The 21,464-nt window shown below is 42.7% G+C and overlaps 1 protein-coding gene across 3 annotated transcripts in view; it reads left to right on the forward strand.

Annotated features, from left to right (window-relative positions):
- JADE3 (jade family PHD finger 3) overlaps positions 1 to 6,076 on the forward strand; it is a 152,554-nt gene extending 146,478 nt beyond the window's left edge. For all 3 annotated transcript variants that reach the window (XM_024240917.3, XM_009234781.4, XM_054544151.2), the window contains 2 exons: positions 903 to 1,020; positions 3,000 to 6,076. In XM_024240917.3, coding sequence (XP_024096685.1) covers positions 903 to 1,020; positions 3,000 to 3,910 — 1,029 coding nt within the window. In that variant the 3' untranslated portion in view covers positions 3,911 to 6,076. The remainder of the gene's footprint in view (positions 1 to 902; positions 1,021 to 2,999) is intronic.
- The last annotated feature ends 15,388 nt before the right edge of the window (positions 6,077 to 21,464 follow it).

Genomic DNA, 21,464 nt, shown 5'->3' on the forward strand with positions numbered 1-21,464 from the left:
CTCCAGTTGAGAGCCACTCCACATGATAATTCAGTATAACTCATGGTATATTTATCAGATATCTACTAAATGAGATACTGCAGGGCTTCAAAGGTAAGTTAAGCCCTGTGTTTATCCTAGAGAATTTTCTAATTAAATGTAAATCTATAAATGGCTTGTGTGTTTTTTTTCTCTGCTACCAGAATTTGAAAGAGAACTAATAGATTTGGCTCACTTTTAAAAATTTAAGACACTCACATATAGCACCTACTATTACTATTATTGCCAACACTGTCCTAAGCATTTTATAAATATTAATTCGTTTAATTCTAACATGCCCGTGAAAAACTATTATTATCATCATCACTATTTACAGATGAACAAACTGGGGCAAAGAAAGTTTGTGTAACTTGCCTAGGTAGGGAGTGTGAGAGAGAGAGTATTTCACCTTTGTGGCTGTGGAAACTTGGTTGAGCTGAAAGTGTGAGCAAAAAAAACACTTCTAGTCTTCCCAGTGGAACTGTATCCTGCTCTTCCGGCACTGATTAGAAGATTGTACTGGATACAGCCAGCACTGCCATCATTCGTACTCAGGGATCTAAAGGGAAGGCTGAATTGTTAAACCATTATTTGGTCTTCCCAACCTGGCTGTGCAAGTAAATATCAAGCCCATGACACTGCAAGGAGAGTAGGTTTCAGAAGGCAGATTTGGAGCATTTTGCTCTTACTATTGGTTGATAGATCCCACAATTGACCATGCTGTGTGAATTCCTGTGGAGTGGCTCTCATTCTGCAGCTCTTGGATTCTGTCTTCTCTCCTCACCCCCACCTGACTTTAGGTCTTTATTTTAGCCAAACAATTTCAGTTGTCAGGTTTGCTTAACATGACAAACATCTCTATTTGTTGGGGATTGGGCTTTCAGGTCCGAAATCTGTGCTATATGATAAGCAGGCGAGAGAAGCTGAAGCTGTCACACAACAAAATACAGGAACAGATCTTCGGTTTGCAAGTCCAGCTTCTTAACCAAGAAATTGATGCAGGTAACCTGTATATTTAAAATGTCCTAACAAATATGTAGACTCTGTTTATATCCTATCTTAACAATTTAAATTTCATGCCAGTCATTCCACTTAAAAATCTTTTAAAATTCTTGTCAGATATCTCATTTGCTTCAGTCTAATCTTGATATAACCTGGCCCATTTCACTGTCAGTTCATAAGGCAAGAAATCCCAGGGTGGGGTAGGAGGAGTTGCAGGACTAGGGCAGGTAATCTAGGTCCCAAACAGATATTCGAGGCCATTAGTTGAAGCCATGAAATTATTCTGTAATTATCAAATTCATTTAGAAATCGACAGGATAGGATCTAACATGTTTCCAGAAAACACTTAATTCCAGGGTTACTCATCTTAACAATAGTCTATTAAAACAAATCCTTAGCCAGAAGTAAGTTTGGAGATCTGAGTTGTTATCTTTTTATTTATTCACTAATATTTGTTGAGCACCTACAGTGGACTAAGAGCTGAGCTACAAGATAGAGTAGAAAGCAAGACAAAATCCCTGCCTGTAGGGTACACTGCCCACTTGGTGAGCAAGACAGATGAGCATAATTATAGTGCCCTAAGCATAGGGAGCTTGGCTGGAATGATGACAGTCATATTCAGTGACACCTGTAAACTCCCTTTGCCTCATTTAACACAGAGGTCAATGGCAGACCCTGGGCAACTAGGGGTCACTGGACAGGGTGTGCAGAATCAGCTCCTGCCAAGGGAGGGTCAGCCATGGAGCAAGAGAGAGACTCGGAAATGAGGTGACAGGTGGGTGTCAGAGGCCCTGGGGTATCTGAGTGTCATGGGTCTCAACAGAGTAGTGTAGCAGGAGGCAGCAAGACTGTTCAGCCACAAAGGGCAACATGACAAGCAAAACAAGGAGAAGCAGAGGACAACAGGGAGAGTCCCTGCATGCCAAGGAAATTGGCTCCTACCCACATGCCTTCTGATGGGTAGGAGTCAACCTCATTATGACTTGCAGCATCAGCAGGTGATAGCTCCTGACAGAGATGGGGGTTGTGGGTGTTCAAGGTGGACCTTTGGGGAACAAATGCTGCCCACTGGGGTACCTAAGAGCTGTCCTCTCGATATCTCATTTTTGTGAGGGTACAGTAAGATGGTAATGGGCAAAGGTCAAGTCCATATACAAGGAGGAATTGTTTGATAGTGCTTTTTAAATTTCAAAGTACTTGAAATAATAGAAGAAGAGCTGCTCTGACTGTGATTGTAGGGTGACATAACTGAGAAACTGATTGCCGATACTCCCCAGCCAATCATAAAGCTGGCTGGTTGGCAGGAATGTTATGATTCTTTTCTGCTGGCCTTACCACTACAAAACCTCCCACCTCCATAATGTTCATTTGTAGTCAGGAAATTATTCTAGGTTAAGGATATAAAATTTATGGGATCCACCCACCACTGTCACCTCTAATTCCAAGTTCAAACACATGCATACTCTTCACCCACCAAAACCCTTGCAACTTTTCTGAAGGTTTGTGTTTGCCTTGCTTCAAGAAGGCCAGAAGAGGTTAGAGGATGGGGCCTGAAATGTGTGTGTTTAAGACACATACTAAGTGCTGTGCCATACCAGCACATGCATACACAGACACACAAATAGGGAGACCCTGTTCTAAACCATTGCTAGAGACATTCTTCTCAGAAATGGAAGGGCAGAGATGGGACACAGGAGGCAACACTAGTTTGTGATCATTTTACAGACTGAAAGAGCAGAGGTGAAGTGGTGTGGAGCCATACAGCTAACAGTGGCATTGCTGAGTTTTTCATCTGTAGCATTCTTGGCCCCAACCTCTAGTTCAGCTCACTCCAGCTGCTACACCATGATATACATACATAGCAGAGCCAGGTGCTTGTTAAACATTTGGAAGAGTAGGTATGTGAACTCACTCTGCCATAAGCACAAAAGCCATTATTTAAATCGGTTGTTAAAATGAATCTTTCTTTTTTATCTCAGGGCTTCCTTTGACAAATGCACTCGAAAACTCACTGTTTTACCCACCACCAAGAATTACCTTGAAGTTAAAAATGCCCAGATCAACCCCAGAAGACCACAGAAACAGCTCCACAGAAACCGATCAGCAGCCCCACTCTCCTGATAGCAGCTCCTCTGTTCACAGTATAAGGAGCATGCAGGTGCCCCAGGAGTCACTAGAAATGAGAATGAAATCGTATCCGAGATACCCACTAGAGAGCAAGAATAACCGTTTGCTGGCCAGTCTCAGCCATTCTAGGAGTGAAGCAAAGGAGTCCAGTCCTGCTTGGAGAACCCCGTCTTCGGAGTGCTATCATGGGCAGTCACTGGGAAAGCCTCTGGTCCTTCAGGCTGCCCTCCATGGACAGTCTTCCATTGGGAATGGGAAAAGTCAGCCTAACTCCAAGTTTGCCAAATCCAATGGCCTGGAGGGCAGCTGGTCTGGGAATGTCACCCAAAAAGACAGCTCGAGTGAGATGTTCTGTGACCAGGAGCCTGTGCTCAGCCCCCACTTGGTCAGTCAGGGCAGCTTTAGAAAATCCACTGTAGAACACTTTAGTAGGTCCTTTAAAGAGACCACCAATAGGTGGATGAAGAACACAGAGGACCTCCAGTGCTATGTGAAGCCAACCAAGAATATGAGCCCCAAGGAGCAGTTCTGGGGTAGACAGCTTCTCAGGCGGTCTGCAGGGAGAGCTCCATATCAGGAAAATGATGGCTATTGCCCAGATTTGGAGCTGAGTGATTCAGAAGCAGAAAGTGATGGGAATAAAGAAAAAGTCAGGGTAAGGAAAGATAGCTCAGACAGGGAAAATCCTCCCCATGACTCTAGACGGGATTGCCATGGTAAAAGCAAGACACATCCCCTTTCCCACAGTTCAATGCAAAGGTGATTAGAAACTTCCAAGGATGACCCAACCTTTGCCTTTGCCCCATATATTGGGGAAAACCCATACACCAAAAGGATTTTAGCATATGTTAAGAGGAATTGCAGTGAAAAGGATAACATTTTTCCATAGTAAATTGTCTTGCAGTTTTTGAAAATGTTTCAAGTCTAGTTTTTACAAGCACATTACAGTAATTGCAGGTTGTCCAGAGGTTGGTTTGTCAGAGGCTATTGGGAACAGCTGGGCCCAGGGTATTTGCTCAGTAAATATTTTGGGGCAGCTTTCCGGTTATATAACACATTGACAAGTATATGTATTAAGAGTCCTTGCATTGTTAACTGATTTGCAAGAGACCATGATTATCAGACACTAAAACTACTTATCTTTTGAAGCTACAGCATGTGACTCCCAGAGCTCCTGTCTGTAGGAAGTTTCTAATTCCACTGGTATCTATAAACCCTTTTCAGGGGAGAGACCAGGAGACCACCATCTTAGATACTGTCAAACTCACTACTGTCTTCCTTTGTTCTGCACAAGGTTGAGTTCCTTTCACAGTATCTTAACTTACTGAGTCAATACTCCTCATGCTTATCAGTGTCCAGTGCCTGTTCCTAAACTTGCTTGTTGGGGACACACTCATAACTATTTCACCTGACTGACAAGCATAAAAGGCTAACTTGTGGATAGTGTTTACAAAAGTACAAAAGTACTACTTCCAAGGAAAATGCTCTGATTCTCTGTTTAGGCATTTGTGAAGGATTCCAGAGCCTTTCCCAAAGTGAGACCATTTCTGGGGTATTTGTACCAGGTCAGGGTTTTTGTGTTGTTGTTTTCAAATAAGTTTGACTAAAATAAGTTTGGCTGACAGTTTTTGTATACCTGCTTTAATGTTTATAAAATTTTTATTGAGGTATAATTAAAATATAGTAAAATGCACAGAGGTTAAGTATTCTTACCTGCTTTAATTTTGAAACAGATTTTTATTGTCAAACAGAATTTGAAAGCATGTGTTTAACACATGGATATAATTTAGCTTTGTGTCAGCTTTGAATCTGAGGCAGTTTCCCAAACAAAAAGGCTGGAGCCATTTTTCAGAAGTTGCTTATACCCTGTTCCCAAACTATCAGCCATGATTAATTTCTAGTAGGAAGAGAATAATTACATTTGCTGGTGGGGGGTGGATAAAAACATGTCTGCTTCTCATTTAAATAAGAGAGAAATGATGCCGTTTTTTAAATGTGAAGCAGACTATAATTCTCAGCTCTCTTTTCTTCTTAGCCTTAAATTAATATTCTCTTTCTTCTAGTTTGGGAAAGTGTAGTGGGAATATTCAGACAAAAGAGGCCATTTTCCATTTTTAAAGCTTCTTACTGGTGAAACAGCCCAGTTGTAGTAGGTGCCAGTCAGTCAAGGCAGGGGCCCTCTCTCCGTCAATATGGAAAACTCAACAGTTTTCCTCTCCCCCAGTTGTGTTCTTGTAACGTTGTTAATGGGTTCCTTTGCTTTTTGCTTTCTCCTTTTCTGAAAATGTATGTGTTTTGCCTCTCTTTTGGTTACATCTTCAAAATATTTCTTTTGTGCCTATGTACATGTGTAAACATGCCATAGCATGTGTGGTAGGTGTCCTGTATTTTGTTTGGAAAAAAAATTATCAAAATGAGGAAGAGAATTTCCCCTATTACGCACTAGGTTTCTGTACTTTTTCTTTGAGTTCTGTGGAGTAGATATTAATTTGATACCTTCATGGTGATGAAATTATGATGGAGCTGTGTTATAAATTCCTTATGTCAGAGGCCAGTGCGGTAGCCTTTGTCCTTTCATGCCTTTCAATTCTGAGTGAGAGGAAAAGCAAACATCAAAACAGTGCTTCAGCCAAATTCCATATGTAATGCCATTGGGAGAGTATTGACTAAAATATCATTCGTCAGGGAAATATAGTTGTAATATTTTTACAGGATATTCCTAGGTAAATGAAGGAGCCTTCAGTTGTAAATTTCAATTACCCCAAAATGTATTTGCTACATTTTGTTGTTTGAAGTATTACCTCTTAACCTTCTTTGTTAATTTTTTTCATTTTGTCTTATATAGTCCAGTTTTCCAAGATAAGCTCAGTCCTTTTTCAAATGTCACCTTTTTACCAATACTTTTTCATTAAATTATGAAAACTGCTAACTACTGTCAGTGTGTTTTTTATTTTGGCATATTGGTTACACATGTTCCTTTTATATTTAAAAAATTATATTCACTGAACAAAACATATTGTAGGGAGAGGGAGGAGGAAGAGGAGGAATTGAATGTTTAGAAGCACACATTCAACATTCAAGTCAATACCGGGGACCCAGGAGAACTCTGGATACTTGAACTTTACCCAGAAATCATGATTTTATCAGACTGTTAAGATAAAGGCCTTAGGATCATCATAAAACATCACCAGAGAGATAGATCCTATCTAAAGTGACAAGATTGAAAAGCCTTCAGTCAGGCATCTCTATTTGGAGTCTTGTGAGTATGTTGATGTCTTGCGGTTATGTGGTGTCAAGGGGGGCTTTTAGGCATTATAAACATTTTCATGATTGAAAAATGTGCTTGCCAAAGGTCATTGGGTAAATCAGTAGTGAAGATAGGTAAAAGGTGAAGTTGGTTTTCTCTCTCTCTCTATCTCTATCTCTCTCTCTCTCTCTCTCTCTCTGCTAGAGAACTGAAACTACAGGTATACCCTGTTATAGCCAACAAAAGCTATTGAGTTTATACTAATGTGTACATTTCCAATGGGAGATTAATCTTTGTCCTTGTGTTGAAGCAACTTTAAATTCAGAGGATAAGCCAAAGAATGCACAATCCTGGGTTATTTTCCTTCTGGGACTTTAAAATCCTCAGTATGCTTGCTGACCTTTCAGAATTGGGGAAAAGTACGATAGAAGTAAAAACTTATTTACCACTGAATAGCTTTCATGTGATATTTTCCAAAAAATCTAACTTATTTATAAATTTTATTAGATTTTCACAACCTTAATTCAGCTATTTTCAAGTTTTATATTAATAGAAAGCAGCAATTGTGTGGTTTTTTTATTTGTTCTTTTAACTAACAACCATGCAAGCTTGGATTTTTTTAAGTAATTTTTAGTTAATAAAGACCCACCCTGAGGCTATCACTTCTATGTGGGAGCTTTATGACAATCTAGCACTGTAAAAGAAGTTTCTTTGAATACGGTTAATTTTACTATACAGATTGGAACAAATTGCATGACCTGAAGATGTGAGGATAGTTGTCCTTCAAATAAATCAAGGTTAAGGAGGATCAAGCCCCAGACTAGTGTCCCCTACTCTACGTAGTCACTGATCATCTTTTTTTTTCTTGAGTTGGGGTCTCGTTCTGTCACACAGGCTGGAGTGCAGCGGCATGATCAGAGCTCACTGTAACCTCCAACTCTTGGACTCAAACAATCCTCCCGCCTCAGCTCCAGAGTAACTGGGGACTACAGGAGCATGCCACCATGCCTGGCTACATTTTTCTATTTGTAGAGATGGAGTCTCACTATATTGCCCAGGCTGGTCTCAAACTCCTGGGCTCAAGCAATCCTCCCACCTTGGCCTCCCAAAGTGCTGGCATTACAGGCATATGAGCCACGATGCCTGGCCACTGACGATTTTTTTTTTTTTAGGGTCTCAGAGCATCCATCATTTCTCATTTTGTTAAGATGGATTTGGATGTGAGCAGTCCAGCCTCAAGGCTTGAATACCCCAAGCTTTAAATTTATTCCCCCTCCTCTCACTACTTCCACTCTTCTTCTCAATTTCATTTATTATAACTGAATATCAGGTTATAAACAAGGTGGAAAGATGGAATTGGTCTGTTCAAGCTGTACTGATTACAGCGAGTTATCTGAATTGGGAGGCCATTTGCGGAACCACTTTTTGCTCAACGCTGCTTTCCAAATGTTGCCATAATGTAATGACACTGCTTTCATACACCACACGTGGAAATGGATCTCGTTATTTTATAGTCATTTCTCACATGAGAAAACTTCATTCGAAAAATTGCTGAAATTTTGAAAATTATAATCACTTGCCTCACAACAGAAAGTCACTTCAGGTTGGACCAGTACCATTTTAGATCTTTCAGCTGCTGCTTAGGGAAAAAAAACATTAAATACGTATTTCTGCTTCAGATAAGCCTGGCATAGGTGCCAGTGTTCTGGTAACAGATTTTTCCTCTCTTCACCTTAACTTTTCTATTTTACAAAACTGGATCTCTGGTTCTTTCCCCTCCCCCTAGCTCTGCAAACAAAGGTGGCTCTAGGGGTTAAGCAACAACAGTGTTCACAAGGTGGTGGTTAGCTGTGTGCAGTACTGTGGCCACTCAGTCTTTTCAGTCATATTTGCCTTCAAGGACAACAATGAACAAGATCAGACAGTGCTGCCTGCATCTTTGGGGCAGAATTTGTGCCCGTGTCTTGTCCCCCAGTCCTTAAAGATGGACTGAGAGCTGCATGAGCAGTTTCAAGCTGAAGGTCAGTTTCAAGACAGCTACTGGGGGCCAGGCATGGTGGCTTATGCCTGTAATCCCAGCACTTTGGCAGGCTGAGGTGGGGAGGATCGCTGGAGCCCAGGAGTTCGAGACCAGCCTGGGCAATATGACGAAACTCCATCTTATAAAAAATAAATAAATAAATAAAAAATAAAAAAACCTTGGTCGGACAAGCCAGGAAACTTGTTTGGGACAAGTCAAGCCTTCAAATAATAAAAGTTACAATATTCATCAAGCCCTTAACCTATGGCAGGCCTTTTGCTAAGCCTTTTACATGGGGCTACCTTATATTTAGTTCTCACAACAACCATATGAAGATAATACTATCAGCTGCATTTGATACGTGAAAACTGAGGCCAAATGTTTAAGACAGTTGTTCAAAGCTAGAACCTGTGAGGTTGCCTCTACAACTCATACTTTTAGTCACTTTGCTTGATTCCTGTGCCCAAAGCCCCCTCTCTAAACACTCTTACTCAGTTTCTTCCTGAAGAAACCAACCTGAGTTGGGGTTTGGTCATAAGGATTCTGTAAGCACTTGATCCGTGACGCCTGGACAGAGCTGATTGGACCACAATTAGTCATCTAACACAAAGTCAGTTTAGAGGTTCACATCCAAAACACAAGATAAGTCACACAAATCTGAACAGTACAGACCTCACAGATCTAGGACCTGGTGGATTTGCCTTCTCTGTAGCTAATCTAACTTGCAACTGGGCATAGTAAAGATAAATAATGGCCCCCCAAAGATGTCCATGTCCTAATCCCTGGAGCCTGTGAATATGCTACCTTGCATGGTAAGAAGGGTTTAGCAGATGTAATTAAGGGCTTTCGACCCCAACCATTACACATGTAACAGACAAGCACATGTACCCCTGATTCTAAAATAAAAATTTAAGGGCCTTAAGATGGGGAAGTTATCCTGGATTATCTAGGTGGGCCCAACCAATATAGTCACAAGGGTGCTTATAAGAGGGAGGCAGGAGGATCCAAGTCAGTAGTAAGAGATGTGACAATGGAAGCGGGAGGTTGGAATGATGCAAAGAAGAGCCATGAGCCAAGGAATGCAGACAGTCTCTAGAAATGGAAAAAGACAAGAAACAGACCCCACCCCAGAAGGTTTTCAGAAACAACTCAGCCCTGCGTACACTGTGATTTTAGACATTTGACCTCCCGAACTCTTAAGAGAATACATTTGTGTTGTTTTAAGCCACTAAATGTGTGGTAATTTTTACAGCAGAAATAGAAAACTAGTACACTAGGCATACTGCAAGTGCTCCCTACCCTTTCAGGGGAGTGTTCCTTTCCCACTGTGTCCATCTCTGCTGTGATACTCTAGGTTGGTCCTGTACTTTCGTTAGTTGAAACTCTTTCCATTAAATGGAAAACCAGTGGTTTTTTTGATCAATAGAATCCTCCCCTAGAGAAATTAGTTTTCTCTTTCTCGCCCCATCCCCCCAACACTTTTTCCAAGGTGGCCTTTGGTACTTCTTAGGTAGCCTTGGATAATCCTCCATGGGCCTGCTGCATCCACCGTGGCTGAATCTGGCACTGCCTGAGGAGTTGCCCATAGGTTTGTATGGTCCTGTTGTCTGAAAAACTGTCCTGGGAAAGTAGAAATAATTCCTTGAGTGTTACTCCACGGGGGAAGTTATAGAAGGCACATGTAGCTCATTATGAGAAATGCTTTCGTTATCAGAGCCTCCTAAAAGGAAGTGAATGGCCTGAGAGTTGAGTTCTTAAACACCCCAGATACCTGAGCCAAGCTTGGAGGTTAAAGAATGCAACTGTATGCTGCCTACAAGAAGCCCACTTTAAATATTGGCCGAGCACGGTGGCTCACGCCTGTAAAACCCAGCAGTCGGGGAAGCCAAGGCGGGCGGATCACCTGAGGTTGGCAGTTCGAGACCAGCCTGTAATCCCAGCTACTCGGGAGACTGAGGCAGGAGAATCGCTTGAACCCAGGAGGTGGAGGTTGCAGTGAGCCGAGATTGCGCCATTGCACTTCAGCCTGGGCAACAAGAGGGAAACTCTGTCTCAATGAATAAATAAATAAATACAAACAAACATACAGGCTGGGCAAGGTGGCTCACACCTGTAATCCCAGCACTTTGAGAGGCCAGTGTGGGTGGATCACCTGAGGTCAGAAGTTCGAGACCAGCCTGGCCAACATGGTGAAACCCCATCTCTACTAAAAGTACAGATCACTACTAAAAGTACGGGCATGGTGGTGCGCACCGGTAGCCCAGCTACTCAGGAGGCTGAGGCACGAGAATCACTTGAACCCAGGAGGCAGAGGTTGCAGTAAGCCGAGATTGCGCCGCTGCACTCCAGCTTGGGCAACAGAGTGAGACTCCATCTCAAAAAAAAAAAAAAAAAAAAAAAAAAAAAAAAAAAGGAGATAACCTGAATAGCTCTTTATTATTAAATAAATTGAATTTGCAATCAAACTTTCCTTTGAAGAAACTCTGCCCAGATGACTTCACTGGTAAATTCTAACAAGCTCTTAAGAAACAGATAATACTAATTATACATAAACTCTTCCAAAAAATTGGACGGGAGAGAATACTTCTCAACTCATTCCATGAAGCCAGCATTACCCCAATACCAAAACCAGACAAATACATAAGAAAACTAGAGACCAATATCCTTCATAAAAATTAATGCAAAAGTGGCTGGGCGTGGTGGCTCATGCTTGTAATCACAGCACTTTGGGAGGGCAAGGCAGGAGGATCACTTGAGGCTGGGAGTTCAAGACCCAACCTCGCCAAGATGGTGAAGCCCCTGTCTCTACTAAAAATACAAAAATTAGCTGGGCGTGGTGGTGGGTGCCTGTAACCTCAGCTGCTTGGGAGACTGAGGCAGGAGAATCGCTTGAACCCAGGAGGCAGAGGTTGCAGTGAGCTGAGATCATGCCACAGCACTCCAGCCTGGGTGACAGAGTGAGACTCCCTCTCAAAAATAAAAATAAAAATAATGCAAAAGTTCTTAACAAAACGTTAGCTAATTTAATCGAAGAATATATCAAAAGTAAGATTTATCCCAGACATGCAAGGTTGACTTAACATTTGAAAATCAATCAATGTAATTTACCATATCTCAATAGATACATAAAAAGCATTTGAGGCCCGGTGCTGTGGCTCACACCTGTGATCCCAGCACTTTGGGAGGCTGAGGTGGGTGGATCGCTTGAAGCCAGGAGTTCGAGACCAGCCTGGCCAACACGGCAAAACCCCGTCTCTACTAAAAATACAAAAATTAGCCGGGCGTGGTGGCAGGTGCCTGTAATCCCAGCTACTTGGTAGGCTGATGCATGAGAATCGCTTGAACCCTGAAGGCAGAGGTCGCAGTGAGCCAAGAATGTGCCACTGCACTCCAGACTGGGTGACAGAGCGAGACTCTGTCTCAAAAAAATAAAATAAATAAATAAAAACATTTGACGGTATCTACTGCTGACAATAGTGTTCAGCAAACTGTGAATAGAAGCTGAATAAAGGACATCTACCCAGAACCTTATAAAGGACACCTACAAAAAACCCTACAGTTGGCCAGGCACACTAGCTCACACCTGTAATCCCAGCACTTTGGGAGGCCGAGGTGGGAGGACCACTTGAGCCCGAAGTACCAGACCAGCCTGAGTAACATAGTGAGACCCCATCTGTACAAAAAAATTAAAAATTAAAAATTAGGGTGTGGGGGCATACCCATTTTTTATAAGATCATTAGATTTTTTCCTATAGTATGAACTCCTTATGTATTCTGGTTTTTAATCCCTTGTCAGATGGGTAGTTTGTGAATATTTTCTCCTATTCTGTGGGTTGTCTCTTCCCTTTGTTGATTGTTCCCTTTGCTGTGCAGAAGCTTTTTAACTTGATGTGATCCCATTTGTCCATTTTTCTTTGGTTGCCTGTGCTTGTGAGTTATTACTCAAGAAATCTTTGCCCAGACTAATGTCCTGGAGATTTTCCCCAATGTTTTCTGGTAGTAGTTTCATAGTTTGAAGTCCATTTTGATTTGATTTTTGTATATGGTGAGAGATAGGTTGGTCTTTTTTTAAATAGAGACAGAGTCTCATCATGTTGCCCAGGCTGGTCTCGAACTCCTAGACTCAAGCAATCCTCCCACCTTGGCCTCCCAAAGTGCTGGGATCATAGGTGTGAGCCACCATGCCCAGCCAAAACCACTACTTTTTGCAAGATGCTATTAATAGACTGAAAAGAGAAATCACAGACTGGGAGAGAAGATTTCAAAGTAATTATGCTGAGCCAGACAAAACAGAATACATACTGTATAAATATAATCCCAGGTACCAAAAAAACTACAAAATAGGAGCAAATCTAGAGTAACAGAGAGCAGACCAGTGGTTGCCTGGGGGTTAGGAGCAGGGAAGGGTGGGAGGAAAGGATAATAAAAGGGCAGGAGGAAACTTTTGGGGGTGACCAGAATGTTCATTATCTTGGTGGTGGAGATAGTTCTAGACATGTATACTTTTGTTAAAACTAATCAAATTATGCTCCGGCCAGGCGTGGGTGACTTATCCCTGTGATCCCAGCACTTCAGGAGGCCAAGGCAGGAGGATCGCTTGAGCCCAGGAATTCAAGACCAGTCTGGGCAACATAGCAAGACTCTCTACAAAATTTTAAAAATTAGCCGAAGGTGGCAGCATGCATCCGTGGTCTCAGCTACTAGGGAAACTGAGTCAAGAGGATCACCTAAGCCCGGGAGGTCAAAGCTGCAGTGAGCCATGATCACACCACTGCACTCTAGCCTAGGCAACAAAGTGAAACCCAGTCTCAAAGTTAAAAACAAACTAATCAGCCTGGAATCAAGAAGTTTTACATGGCCTCTTGACGGGTAATGATTGGCCTTCAGCCAGGTTCCATAGACACAAAGTTGCCCAAGCGTCATCATTACAGCCCATGAACATTCTCATGGGGTCTTCCAAGTCTAAAACTGCAAGTCTTTGATACTAAATACCTGCTTCCTTCATGTTTTCCTACTATAATATTCTCCATATGGCAAAATTTCTCTAGGGTCAGTTTGAAATTACTGCGGCCACATTGGGGAACTTTTGAGATGAACAAGTTTGTTCATTTAAGAGGCATCTTAGAACAAAGAGTGAAGAAAACCTTATTAGGAGATTATTTGGTTTTGCCTAAAAGAAAAATTATTTTGGGGGGTAGGTGACCCCCCCTCCTTTGTTTCCACATTTCAAGGATTAATGAGTGGTAGCTTTAAAATTCTTTACATGGATAAAACTGTCAAAGGCCCCCAAGTTATTGTCTAAACCAATAACTTGGTTTTGACAATACTGTACTCTGTACTCTGTCCTCTGTCTCCCTCCCCACCCCCCAGTGTGTTTGTCAAAATGGTCTTTCTATATTTATATATTCTTCCCTGTCCTTCAAGAAAGAAAAAAATTAGCCTTTTATTATGCTGATGCAAAAGTAACTGCAGCTTTTGCCATTAAAAGTAATGGAAGTTCCTTTTGCACCAACCTAATAAATGATAATTTCATATTTGTCTGAAGCTGGCTTTTTGTTATTGTTGTTCCTCTCCCTCTCTTTTACTCCCTTGGGAAACTTTAAAGATTAACTGATCAAAAAAAAAAAAAAAAAATTCAGGGCCAGGCGCAGTGGCTCACGCCTGTAATCCCAGCACTTTGGGAGGCCAAGGCAGGTGGATCATTTGAGGTCAGGAGTTCAAGACCAGCCTGGCCAACATGGTGAAACCCCGTCTCTACTAAAAATACAAAAATTAGCCGGGTGTGGTGGTGGGCACCCAGCTACCTGGGAGGCTGAGGCAAAAGAATCCCTTGAACCCGGGAGGCGGAGGTTGCAGTGAACCAAGATCACACCACTGCACTCCATCTTGGGCAACAGAGCGAGACTTTGTCTCAAAAAAAAATATATTTAGTTGTTATGCGTACACTCTAGAAATATCTAGTCCAGATAAACTGTCAAAAGTGTCTAAAAGAAGGAAAGAAAAAGTTAATGTGTTTCTTTTGGGGGACACTAGAAAGTATATTTAACACAATGGTCTTTGTTATTATACTTATGAAAAAATAAGAAAAGAATTTAATTTCAAGATAAAGAAGAGCTTTCAATTATGATTGAAGATCTTTAAAAATAGTTTACCATTTTAAAGTAATGTCAGAACAATATTTTTGCTTGTACAAAAATCAGGATTAAATTACTTAAGCTTTCTAAATTTCCTACACTGGTTTTATGGGTTAAGTAAATTACCATTGTTTCTATAACTTCATATATATATGAACGACTGAAAGGAATAATACTAACAGGTGTCTTTTTAAATAGTTTAATTTTATGAAAAAAAAAATTTTTGAGACAGGGTCTCACTCTGTCACCCAGGCTGGAGTGCAGTGGTGCAATCATAACTCACTGCAGCCTCGACCTCCTGGGCTCAAGCGATCCTCCCACCTCAGCCTCCTGAGTAGCTGGGACTACAGGCATGAGCCACCAGGCCTGGCTAATTTTTTTTCTGTTTTATTATATTTTGTCATTCTGCACCTTCATGAAATAATTTTTGTTGTTGTTTCTGTTTTTGTTTGTAGATACAGTGTCTCCCTATGTTGCCCAGGCTGGTCTCAAACTCCTGGGCTCAAGTGATCCTCCTGCCTCAGCCTCCCAAAGTGCTAGGATTACAGGTGTGAGCCACTGCACCCAGCCTGAAAAATTCTTAAATTTCTACAAATCATAAGGATTTAATGTATTGGCTAAAATTGAAATCTCTAGATCCCAACTTTAAGACTTAAGACAAAAGATTAAGTTCATTAATAAATAATCTTTGGACACATAGGAAACTGACAGTTTCTGAGTAAGGAATAGATAGAAAACACTAGTCACTGAAGGTGATTTTTTATTCTCATTTCCTAAAGTGGCACGGTCCTTATCAACTGTCAATTCAGAAAAATTGCAGAGAACTGGCCAGGCATGGTGGCTTACGCCTGTAATCCCAGCACTTTGGGAAGCCAAGGCAAGCGGATCACCTGAGGTCAGGAGTTCGAGACCAGCCTGGCCAACATGGTGAAACCCCGTCTCTACTAAAAATACAAAAAAAAGAAAAAACATTTGCCGGGCGTGGTGGTGCATGCCTGTAGTCCCAGCTACTTGGGAGGCTGAGGCAGGAGAATTGCTTGAACCTGGGAGGTGGAGGTTGCAGTGAGCCGAGACTGCACCACTGCACTCCAGCCTGGGTGACAGAGCAAGACTCTGTCTCAAAAAACAAAACAAAACGAAACAAACAGAGAACTCTTGGAATTCGAAAACCACAATAGTCAAAGCTCTTAGAAACCCCTTCAACTTCCATAGCCTCAAGTATTGCCATTATTTTTCATGGCAATAAGATCTGCACCCCCCCCCCCAAAGGATTCACAAGTTATCTGCTTCTGAGATAATAACAGGTTTCCCTATGCATTTGGAAAGTATTCCCAATGCTAGACTCCACTCTGTTACAGGCTGATATGACTCATTACTGCAGGGGACTCCTACAATACCTCCAGCTTTCTCACCAACAGGTATAAACTGCATTTTCTTTTTTGTTTGTTTTGAGACGGAATTTGGCTCTGTCTGTTGCCCAGGCTGGAGTGCACTGGCCCGATCTCTGCTCACTGCAACCTATGCCTCCCAGGTTCAAGTGATTCTCCTGCCTCAGCCTCCTGAGTAGCTGGGATTACAGGCGTACACCACCACACCCGCCTAGTAAATTGCGTTTTCAAAACCCCCACCTCAGCAGCCTCTGCAGGATCTCAAACCTGAAGGTTTGGTTTTCTGAAAAGACATCAGAGAAAAACTACTTGAGTCTCCATGGAAAAGACCTTATCAGGGACTGTTAGCAACTGGCACAGCAATAAAACTCCAACGGGACACTTAAGTTCCCATTTCCCAACTTAAAAGATATACGTCAGTTTATCCTGACTCCTGGATGTCCATTCCATCAGGACACTTTAAACTAAGACATTCTTAGAAGCCCTCCAGAAACTGCTGACTGCAGAAGTGGCCAGCTTCAACTCAAGGTTAATTTTCTGATTCTTCAGCAGCCCTTTTCTTTCCCTTCACTCTCCTGCTCATCCTACTAACAGATGAAAAGGCTTCTCAGTGTGTTCTCCCTTATCCTCATCCTGTGACTTCTGAACCCTTACAGTCCCCTCTCACTTAAGAAAAAACACAGCCTGGGCAACATGGCAAAACCCCCTCTCTACAAAACAAGTACAAAAATCAGCCAGACTTGGTGGCGTGTGCCTGTAGTCCCAGCTACTTGGGAGGCTGAGGTGGGAGGATCACTTGAGCCCAGGAGGTTGAGGCTGCAGTGAGCCATGATCGTGCCACTGCACTCCAGCCTGGGTGACAGGGCAAGACCCTGTCTCAAAAATAAATTAAAAAAAGAAAAAACAAAGCATCCTGATAGGTTTTTCTCAGAGCATAGCTACTGCTCTGAATTTAACTGTTTGCTGACAAAAAAAATTAATCATTCTTCCTTAAACACCACAGAAGGTACATTTCCTTTAGTAAGCCCCTTCTGGTTCTTAAATTTCCCTTGCATCATTAACCCCAAACTTTGGTCTTACAAAAACTGACCAGGCACAGTGGCTTACGCCTGTAATCCCAGCACTTTGGGAGGCTGAGGTGGGAGGATTGCTTGAGCCCAGGAGTTCGAGACTAGCGTGGCCAACATAGTGTGACCCCCATCTCTACAAAAAATAAGAAAAAAAATTAGCCAGGGGTGGTGATGTGTGCCTATAGTCCTAGCTAATCACAAGGCTGAGATGGGAAGATCGCTTGAGCCCAGGAAGTCAAGGCTGCAATAAGCCACAGTCCTGCCACTGCACTCCAGCCTAGGTGACAGAGCAAGACACTGTCTCAAAAAAAATTTTTTAAAGGGTGGGGAGACTAACCCTTGTCCTACTACAGACAATTTTCTTGGAGCCACCTGTAGATCAGCAAAATCCTGGTAAATGGTGAAGATCAGAAAATCATCGATTCATGTCCTACGGCCTTTACTTAATCTGACCTTGGACAAAAGGGGAGATTAAGAAAGAAAAGCAGTCCATGACATCCAAAATCCGCCATGGCACCCACAGCTAGGCCTTGGCATTCTCCTGCTGAACATGAACAATTTCAGAGATCACCAACATCAGACAAGGCCATTCTGGGACTGCAATGGATCAAGACAAAAACAAGATTAATCATAGACTGACCAAATGACAAAAATGGACTGGACCTGATGGCTCATGCCTGTAATCCCAGCATTTCAGGAGGCGGAGGTGGAAGAATCACTTGAGCCCGAGCCCAGGAGTTTGAGACCAGCCTGGACAACACAGGGAGACCTCGTCTCTACAAAAAATTAAAAATTTAGGCCAGGCGTGGTGGCTCACACCTGTAATCCCAGCACTTTTGGAAGGCTGAGGTAGGAGGATTTCTTAAGGCCAGGAGCTCGAGACCAGCCTGAGCAAAACAAAGTGAGACCCCATCTCTATTAAAAAAAAAAAAAAAAAAATCACAGGCCGGGCACAGTGGCTCACGCCTGTAATCCCAGCACTTTGGGAGGCCAAGGTGGGCAGATCACGAGGTCAGGAGATCGAGACTATCCTGGCTAACACAATGAAACCCTGTCTCTACTAAAAATACAAAAAATTAGCCAGGCGTGGTGGCGCACGCCCGTAGTCCCAGCTACTTGGGAAGCTGAAGCAGGAGAATTGCTTGAGGCCAGGAGGCGGAGGTTGCAGTGAGTGGAGATCACGCCACTGCACTCCAGCCTGGGCAACACAGCGAGATTCTGTCTCAAAAAAAAAAAAAAAAAAGAAAGAAAGAAAGAAAGAAAGAAAGAAAAGAAAAAAAAATCACAAAAATGACTCAACATCGCCCCATCCTGGCTCATCTGAGTGAGGGCTGCTTGTTCTTCAGCCCATTCTCCTTGTCTTCTAGATGAAAATTAAAATGCCCAATCATGGAGTCACCTCTACTCCCTGACAGCATTCAATCCTTGGACTCGCCCCAAAATCACATCACCTAATAGAAGGCCAAATTCTATAGTAGTTTCTTTTTTTAAAAAACTTTTTTTTTTTTTGAGACAGAATCTTGCTCTGTCACCCTAGCTGGAGTGCAATGGCACGATCTCCGCTCACTGCAACCTCCACCCACCAGATTCAAGTGGCTCTCCTGCCCCAGCCCCCCAAGTAGCTTGGATTACAGGCGTGTGCCACCACACGCACTAATTTTTGTATTTTTTGTAAAGACAGCGTTCCCTATGTTGGTCAGGCTGGTCTTGAACTCCGGACCTCAAGTGATCCGCCCTCCTCTGCCTCCCAAAGTGCTGGAATTACAGGCATGAACCACTGTGCCTGGCCTATAGTAGGTTCTTTCTAACAGCCTGTTACTGAGATGTCCCAGGATACCCCGTGGTGTGTGTTCTCCCTCCTCACTGTAAAGAGTCAATGAACCCAGATTTGTTTGACTGCAGGTGGTCTGCGAATAAAGAGCACTTATATTGTAATAAAAGATCCCTATGTACCCTCAGAGAGCTCCTGATAAAGAAGGAGAGACAGATAAACCAATGGATCTCAGTGTGATGAGTAATGTAATAAAACATAAAGAGGCGCTCCTGGAAGAGCAATAGGTCAGAGAGCGAGGAGGGTCAGCGAAGTCTTCCTGATGGAGGGGACATTCAAATGACTCTTAGATAGAAGTTAGTCCAGTGCAGAAGGGAGCATTGGATTAGTGGTCAGAGAAAAGTATTCTAGGCAGAGGGAATAGCAAGTTCAAAGTCAAGAAGCAGAGAACATGGCTAGAACATGACAGAGGTCAAGAAGGGACTCCCCACAAGTTCGAAGAGCCTTGTGCGCTCGGGGTCCATTGCAGCGTGCTATGACTACACTTTATTTTTTTATTTTATTTATTATTATTTTTTGAGACAGTGTCTCACTCTCTCGCCCAGGCTGGAGTGCAGTGGCATGATCTTGGCTCACCGCAACCTCCGCCTCCCGGGTTCAAGCAATTCTCCTGCCTCAGCCTCCCAAATAGCTGGGATTACAGGCACGTGCCACCATGCCCAGCTAGTAGAAATGGGGTTTCACCATGTTGGCCAGGCTGGGACCTAATGTGATCCACCTGCCTACGCCTCCCAAAGTGCCGGGATTACAGGCATAAGCCACCATGCCCAGCCAATTTTAAAAGATTCATAACCACATATTATGATCAAAGTTAACAAATCAACATTCGTTTGCCTGCAGATGGTGAGGATACAGCATCACTTTTGTAGCATTGCCAAAAAGGCATAGCCTGAATTAACCATGAGGAAAAATCAAGGAATGCCAAATTAAGGGACATTCTACATTTTGAATTCCAAAAACGTCAATGATGTCGGGAAACAAAAATAAAAGGCTGAGGAGCTGTTCCAGGTGAAAAGGAACTAAATGCAGCTAAATGTAATCCCTCGCCCTGGATTGGGTTTGCGCATGAAACATCTTTTTTCCTTTTAGTATAAAGGACATTAGTCGGACAATTGGTGAGACTCCAATAGATAATCCTATATCAATGTTAATTTACCTGATTTTGACCATCGTGCTGTGTTTATGGAAGAGAATGCCCTTGCTTTCAGGAAACACACTGAACTACAGTATTTAAAGGTAAAGGAGCATCATGTCTGCAACTTGCTCCCAAACTGGTCAGAAAAAAATTATATATAGATGTATATGTAAATAAGAGAGAGAAGGGTAAAGCAAATGTGGTAAACTTAACATTTGGGGAATCTGGGTGAAGGGTAATCATGAATTTTTTCTATTATTCTTGCAGCTTTTCTGTAAGACTGGAATTTTTTCTAAATAAAGGTACCCCTCTCAGCAAAAAAAAAGAAAGAAAGAAAAAGAAAAAAAAGCATATAGTTTTTGTTGTTGTTGTTTTGTTTTTAGAGACAGGATCCCACATCCCACTGTGTCACCCAGGCTGAAGTGCAGTGTCGCTATCACGGCTCACTGCAAGCTTGATCTCCCAGGCTCAAGCGATGTTCCCATCTCGGCCTCCTCAGTAACTGGGATCACAGCCACCACGCCTGGCTATTTTTTTTTTAATAGAGATGAGATCTTGCTGTGTTGCCCAAGCTGGTGTCAAACTCCTGGCCTCAAGTGGTCCTCCTGCCTCAGCCTCCCAAAGTGCTGGGATTACAGGGGTGAGCCACGGTGCCCAGCCTAAAAAGCATATAGTTGAACTACCTCTATGTGTCAGCACTGTGGCAGGACCCAGGGAGGTGAGGGTGAATAAGATACATCCCCTCCCCTGCAAGACTCACGGTCTAGCAGGTCATTTTGGCAGCAGATCCACAGGGATGAGATGAGGCCTCTGGGAAGATGAAAACAATCTGGACAAGAAATGGGGAAAGCCTGAATGAATTAAGGCAGTGCCAACATAGAAGGACATTAAAGGGACAATTCTATGACCTGGTGACGAACTGGACTTGAGTTAGGGATCAAGAGGAGGCTCGCGAGGTGTCAGGGCTTCTTGCACAGCCCATTGGCTGCACCACAGCCCATTTCCCAGGACAGAGGGCTCAGGAGGTTGGTGGGAAATGATGTGTTTGGTTTGGGACAGCTCAGTTGAGCTGCTGGCCTGTATCCTGGGAGCGACATCTGGGCTGAGATAAGGTTAGGGAGACATCAGCACTGAGGAAGTAGAGGAAGAGAGTTATTTTTGTTTGTTTTTGAGACAGAGTCTCACTCTGTCACCCAGGCTGGAGTGCAGTGGCATAAACACAGCTCACTGTAGCGTCAACCTCCTGGACTCAAGTGATCCTCTTGCCTCAGTCTCCTGAGTAGCCGGAACTACAGGCATGCGCCACCACACCCAGAAATATGTGTGTGTGTGTGTATATATATATACACATATATATGTGTGTATATATGTATATATATGTGTGTGTACATATATATATATATATATATATATATATATATATATATATATATACACATATTTGAGAAGTAGTTTCACTCTTGTTGCCCGGGCTGGAGTGCAATGGCACAAT

This window comes from Pongo abelii, chromosome X (genome assembly GCF_028885655.2).
Source record: "Pongo abelii isolate AG06213 chromosome X, NHGRI_mPonAbe1-v2.0_pri, whole genome shotgun sequence".
Classification (NCBI taxonomy): Eukaryota; Metazoa; Chordata; class Mammalia; order Primates; family Hominidae; genus Pongo; species Pongo abelii.